This window comes from Octopus sinensis, linkage group LG5, assembly GCF_006345805.1.
Source record: "Octopus sinensis linkage group LG5, ASM634580v1, whole genome shotgun sequence".
NCBI classification, from domain to species: Eukaryota; Metazoa; Mollusca; class Cephalopoda; order Octopoda; family Octopodidae; genus Octopus; species Octopus sinensis.
Window position 1 is genome coordinate 28023571 of NC_043001.1, and position 7500 is coordinate 28031070.

General features: G+C 33.1%; 1 protein-coding gene and 1 long non-coding RNA gene across 7 annotated transcripts in view; both read right to left on the reverse strand.

Annotated features, from left to right (window-relative positions):
• The window catches only part of LOC118763604, a 16105-nt gene that overhangs the window by 1388 nt on the left and 7217 nt on the right, over positions 1-7500 (reverse strand). For all 6 annotated transcript variants that reach the window (XR_004999358.1, XR_004999357.1, XR_004999359.1 and 3 more), the window contains exon 2: positions 1-804. This exon is cut by the window's left edge and continues 1388 nt beyond it. This is a non-coding gene — a long non-coding RNA (uncharacterized LOC118763604). The remainder of the gene's footprint in view (positions 805-7500) is intronic.
• Positions 4868-7500, reverse strand: part of LOC115212373 (probable vesicular acetylcholine transporter-B) — a 4662-nt gene continuing 2029 nt past the window's right edge. Inside the window, exon 1 of the mRNA XM_029781253.2 lies at positions 4868-7500. This exon is cut by the window's right edge and continues 2029 nt beyond it. Within this exon, the coding sequence (XP_029637113.1) occupies positions 6987-7500 (514 nt within the window). The 3' untranslated portion in view covers positions 4868-6986.

Here is a 7500-nt window from a genome sequence, read left to right on the forward strand (position 1 = left end):
ATATTTTCCCCTTTAAAATGTATCTAGAATCATTGTACAATTTCACATTTTTAATATGTATCTAAGCATTTAGACTTAATAATAGACTATGGAATAAAATAAATGTCCAATGTTTCTAGATTTAATTTCAATTATTTATATACAGCAACGTTACTCTAATTCTATGATCAAGTACATATATAATATGATTAGTATTAGTATTGGAATATTAGCGGTCTTAGTAGGTTTAATATCAAGCGCGGTAGTAATAGTGGTGGTGGTGGTGACATAAGCATTATTATTATTATCAATAGTAGTAGCAGTAGTAGTAGTAGTAGTATTAATAGTAGTAGAAGTAGTAACGCGATGCATTACTAAGCATCATGTTACTTGTAGCAAAACGTGACTAACGAACAAATGTTGGTAGCATAACTTGTAATGGTTGTCGTATTACTAATGCTTGTAGTTGAGGTTGAAAATATTTTGTGTTTAAAAAAAGCATAAACTCTGTTTTGTTAGTGATAATACTAAATATCGCCAGAACAAAAATCGGAGAAAATTGGACCAAGTAATAAAATATATTTTTAGGAAGACTCCAATTTTTGAATCATCTGCATGTGCAAAGTATCTCATGGTAGTTGTTAGTGTTATTTTGATTATATAATTTTTTTTGCTTGGTTTTTCGAATTTGTAGATGCTGCTGTCATCATAAATGCTATACTGTCGTCACTGGTCCGTTACTTGTTGATTTCTATTGCCAGTATATTACGTCAAATAAGAATTTGAGTATAAACCTGATGAGAAATTAAATACACACACACATATCTATATATCTGTATTTACATATATATGTATACACATTCATCCATCCATCTATACATACATATATATCTATTTCTATACATATATAAATATATATATATTAATATTGACTGTTTACTCCAAAGAATCGTTATTAAAATTGGCTCCTCAAAAACAGTTACTATGAATATTAGATATTATTTCAGTTCTACGAACAGTATTTGAGTCCTTCATTCATTGAATGTTTATATTTACTGTATTAACAATAAAATCCTATTGGTCAAGCATATATGTGTGGGTGTATTTATATGTACGTATTCAAATTTCAAAAAAAAAAAATTATTATTTGGCACTACTACGAATGCGATTAAGTAGAAAGTATTAAAACTTCACTAACCGAATGGCGTGGCTGATCGTTATGGTAAGGATATTGATTATTAAAATGAGAATGTGTAGGACAAGAAGGACGAATGTAATGAGAAGGAAAAGAGGCCGGACAAAGAAAAAGAGGCAATACGAAGGAAAGGAGCTTTCGCCGTAGGAAATAGATGGCACATATGATAACTCAGCAGTACCGAAAATCAAAGACAATAACTATACGAAATTAATTTTGATTTCTCCGTGATATTAGGAGAATTAAAAGACTCAAGCACCGTTATTTTAATATATGGTTGTCACTATATAAAAAAATTGCTGTAGCATAATTTTATCAGGATTGCCAAGCAATTCCTACAATAAATCAGCAGGCAGCAGTGGAAGACATAATTTTTTTTATATAGAGTCAACAAAATTGTTTATTGCTGCTCATACTTCTGTAATTCAGAGACATGAGACCTCGGCACGCCAAGTTAACGAAACATCGTTACGTAAAAATAAACAAACAAATATAAATAGAATCTTTACCGATTATGATATCTATTTTCATCTAGATGGCTAAGGAAGCGAGAATTACTTGACTCTTTACATACTTGCTGAGCTGTGCTTGTCATATATAGATGGAGTGTTTTCATTAAAAAAATGGAAATTCTTGCAGCCTCTTAAAATCTCAGTCAAAGATTATAAATTCTTATTTTTAATCGAAACACAAGTTCGTATATTTAGAGAAAGGGGTGAAAGCCCAATTGCTTGGCTGGAACTATGGTTCCTGAACTAATATAAGACAAAGTCAACCTCGATAGGATAAGAATTCAGAACGTATTAATGAACAAATATTAGAATATTAACCACTAACAGCTGTTTCAACATTCGCTTCAATACGGACAGAGCATTGACAGAATCTTTAGAACATTCGATATTTCTTCCGGCACTTAACATCTTCAAAGGAAGTCCCGCTGCTGCTAACTTTACTTTTCATTCTTTCGTGCTCAAAGAAATAAGTACAGTCATTTACTGGTGCCGTGCTAATTGGCTAACTTCCTCCCCTCAAAATCTTTGGTCTTGTGCTTAAATCAGAAAATATTATTTATCTCTGAGCTAAGAGAAACAATTTAAATAACAAACAACACTTTGTTCGATGTGATTCTCTTTGCTTCAAATCTTGGCTAAAAATTCAGCATTTTATGCACATCTTCACGGAAATCACTAAAATTAAATATGCATTGAGCCAAGGAAGAAATATCTAGGAATAACACCACAGTCAGCTCTCGTTGTAGTAGTGTTAGTATTGGTTGCAGAAAAGTTATATTACACGCAAATACTTAAGAGCCCATACATTCAATAATGAACTGCTACATGCAATTATATGATGTCGGATATAAGACTGTGAGATCGGAGTGGAATGTTTTCGCTTAAGAGTCTCTTCAATCAGAAAATGAACAGGCTATAAACAACAGCAGTAACGGCAATAACTAAAGCAGAAGGTTACAGGATCGGCAGAGCTTTCTCATGTTATCTAATAAATCCTTCTTGCATCACTGGTCCAAAAATCGAATTGATGTACCTGTAATATACAGAGACGTACAGTGAAAGTACTTCTGTACTTTCAAGCATTTTTATCGAAGGAAAAGATAATATAACTATTTGTTTGCGATTTCATAGAGTTTGGATTGCTTTAGTTCATCCACAAAACCTCTGCAACAGAATTAATGACTACAAACCACCCTTATAACCTTACAAATTACCATCTTAGATAGCACAGATGTAATATCACTGTATCAATTTATATTAATAATGATATAGAAATATGAACGGAAATAATTTGTGAATGTTTTGTAGTTTTCCACAGTGTCAATACTAATGAACTAAGACTCCTCTTTAAACTTACGATAAGGAATATCTAAACAAACATTAATACAGCATTTCTTATCTCTTCACAGAGATAAGTTATAGGAAGTAAAATGGAAAAGAAGAGAAAATGCAGATATTAAGTGGATGGCTAACATCAATAAATGGACAGGCTTAAATGCAATGCGTGCAAATTTGCAATCTAAGAAAGACCTGGATGGCAATTCTTGATAGTCAACCTGCTGGAACTAAACTATACCCAATAGATATGATCTCTATTGAACTTTTAACAAGATACGATCGAGCATTTTAATTCTCTTAAGCAGATGACGCTGGATTGGACGATAAATATGTATTCGCATAATTTGTCATCTGTGTTATACAGTTGCAGAAAGAAAAGAAGAAAGTAAAAGGCACTGCAGGAATCGAACCCAGTTCCATTACATTCACTTTCACTTAAGCTGTATGCATCTGCATTTAATCATATTACTTATGAATACATAACCGTGTCTATAGACATAATGCGCACAGATCGTTTTCATTATGTATTCATGAACGGTCAGTTTTCCCCCTCTATCTCTTTATCTCTCTCTCTCAATATTTCCCTTTCTTTTAAACCATCTCTTCCTCTGTCTCGTGTTTCTCCCTCAATTTGCGTACACTTCTACAAGTGCAAACACAAATGCATATAGAAATATACACGATACACATACACACTTGTGAGTGCATGTGTGAGACTGTGTATGTATATAAACATATACTTGTGTGTGTATATATATGCATATTATGGAGATAGACAGACCTACAGACCGTCAGAGAGACAACTGCATAATTTAGCGTACACTCTCGAGCAAAAATACGTATCCACAAACCCGGTTAAGCTAATTGCTCGAAAGCTGTACAAGAAGCAACTGCAATGAACTCTAATGAAGTTTTATTGCGAAAAGAGACCTGAAGATGAGTTTTACATACACTTACTCACACACATACACACACACTCACATCGATATATGTACGTATGATTGTATGTTTATACATATGTATGTATATGTGCATGCGCGCGTGTGTGTATGTGTGTGTATGTTTTTATTGATACTGATACTATAATTGTCGCTAAGTCAGATGCCGAAGGAACATGTTGCTTGAATTTCCCCGTCTAATGTCCTTTAATCACGCAGTCAGCTGTAGTTTGATGTCGACAAAACAAAACTCTGGCAGTATTAAATGTTGGTAGCTTGGCCGATAAAGATATCGGTGTTTCGTTGTTGTTATTCGTCTTGTTAGCCATATCCTTGTTTATCATAGTAATTAGTAAAATCGATTGTTGTTTCATGTAATAATGAAATAATAATAAGCGAATTCAGGATAAATGTGACTTTGGGGGATTTTACTCGTAGATAGACGTATAACATTTTTAGCTAATTAACTTTGACGACCTCATACAACTTATATATTTTGTGTGCATAGTTTCGACGGACGAAAAACAAGTCCAAAACTATACGCAATCTTTCCTATTAGCGATAAATTTCTATTTACATACTCCGTTGGGATGCCGAAGAAAACCTTCGCGATTCCTCTATCGTGCACTCAACTTTGCGGAGTCCATTCATGTCTAGGTGGCACACATCGAGGAATTTTATCGCAAAATTGTAAACTAAAGAAAAACTCGTGATTTATATTGTACTATTCGTCCTTACATAGTTGAAATTTTGCAACACTGTATCATACACACATACATATTCAGACATATATGTAACAATATTATTGTCATATGTATAAGTATGTACATATATTGTGTGTTTGTATGTATATCTATTTCAACGAAGTTGACTTGGCTGTTTGTTCGTTAAGTGTCCTGGCTATACATACAACATTAAGTTGTTGCCTAAATACCAACTACTGTCCCTGCAGCAACATAGTCATTCTAGACGTTCTTGTTAAATTACTACATTATGCTGTAAAGAATAAACCTCCTTCCTTGATCATATGAACTGATAGAACCGATTTCCCAGTTTCTGTGGCGTATATATAATCACCGCTGGACGAGACGCCAGTCTGTCGCAGGATTACTCATTTTTCACTGGAGCAACGTGAAATAGAATGTTGGGATCAAGAACACAACACATCACCCAGTCTAGAAATCGAAACCACAATTTTACGATTCTGAGTTCAGCAACCTGACCACTAAGCCACGCATCTCCACACACTACACAATGTTTTATAACAAATACAATGCGCTTCTTCAATCGCAGAAATAACACCAAAAAACTAAAAGGTTTGGTAAACGAGTAGAGTAAATATTCTGTAATATTCTGATGTGTTCTATGAAACATATAAATGTAGAAAATAAATGTAAATGTCAAAAATATGTAAGCGTAGTATTTTCTACAACTATTTTGGATGGTTTAGTCACGACTGAGGAGTTTGAAATCCAGCTCTTGTCAAAAGCAAGTCAGTCTGGTGTTTCATATATATCACATAATTTGTTAATTACAAATGAACTCACTGATGTAGGAGATGTAAAACAAGTGTAGCAATTTCAACTAGAAATTGAAGTTTAACACCAGACTCGCTTCTATGAATACTGTTCCCATTTTACAGTGGTGTCATGGCATTGCTATTCTACCTTACCATGCATTGCACACTATTATCAAAATCCTCGTTGTTGTTCTCTTGGTTATTATTTTCCTTCCTTCTACTTTCTCCTCCTCTTCAATACCACCACCATCACCACCACTGCCGCCACCACCACCACCACCACCATTACCAACTCCACCATCACAATTACCGCTGCCACCACTACCAACATCATTTTTCATATATATATATATGGCAACCTACTATTTACGTTAGTAATCTCTTGTTGTTTTTTTTCAATGAAGTTTCAGATGGTTGATGTGAAGGGGTAGTTTGATACAGAATATCAACACAGAAATCATTATTACTATTATTTTGGCTTTTCTCAGGTTCGGTCGTATTCCTGATAGGGATTCTGTGGATAACAGGTTATTACCTATGACCTTAGGTACCCACTAGTTTCAGCAGACTTTCAAATGCTTAGGACACTCCTGATAATCCTTACTATCCCTAAGAGACAAATTATTATTGTTATTATTATTATTATTATTATTATTATTATTATTATTATATTATTATTATTATTATTATTATTATCATTATCATTATTATTATTATTATTATTATTATTATTATTATTATTATTATTATTATTATTATTATTATTATTATTATTATTATCATTATCATTATTATTATTATTATTATTATTATTATTATTATTATTGCTAAGATGGCAGTAGTTTATGCTTAATTCGCTGTTAATCTCATGCATTCTAATGTAGTTATCCTAATACGTTAGGAAGTGGTTCACCTCAACACTTGATACTGTTACCATATTTGTTTTATTAAATTCCCGGACGAATTAACCGGTATTTATGTTAAATCAATTATAATTTAACTGTATTTCTACAGATAATCAGAAATCTATATTACCTTTGCTTGCGATAAATTTACTGCACCATTTTAAAATTAGTCCTATTTAACAACTGTTGTGTTGCGTCTACGTGACGTTCAAAAGCCTCAATTTAATAATGAGTTACCGAGGAAATGTTACTGAAAATCTGATGTGAAATGCAAATAGCTATCTTTAAGTCTTCACTTTGATTCAATGACATGCGCACTAAATACCTGCCTTCATACTTGTTACTCCTATTCAATTTCAGCAGTTTTTTTTTTCTTCTCTAATGTTCGAGTATTATGAATATTGTTCTTCTGTCAAGTTTAGCTCTAAGATAATTAGAATATTTTTACTCATACAAATATGTAAATCTGTTCCTATCTATATATATACATATCATATATAAATGAATATCATCATATCTATGGCTGCTTATGTGTGTATATGAATGTATGTATTTGTATATTGATATATACGTACATGTCTGTGCACGTATGCATCGATCTTAAGGTTGTTCCCATCTGTTATATTTATCGTCACCAAATCTCTGACTTGTCTCATTGTTATAATTTCCACCACCATAACGGTTTCCGCTGTTATTATAACTGCTTCCGGTAGGATTGTAACCAGTTCCACTGCTCTGAGTATAATTACTTCCACCAGTGTTATTATATGTGCTTCTTTTATCAGTGCCGATACTAGTATTGTAACGACTCTCACTACTATGGTAGCCATGGTCTGCGGGTGGATCCCATGCTTGGGAAGGTTTACCCATTTCTAGATTTAGCTTTTGATCAGCTTCAACTTTATCACTGGCCCCACCGTAACTAGCATAGTTTTGTTGGGACTGTGTGTCACTAGTATTATAGAAGCTGCGGTCCTCTGTGACAGGAGTTTTCATCTCTTCATTCTCAAATGGTTTATAAGCATAAGCTTTGTTTAGATAAAATAGGGCTGGGGCATAAAGGACATTGCTGATACAAATTAAAATATTGAGAGCTAAGAAACCAATCGAATGG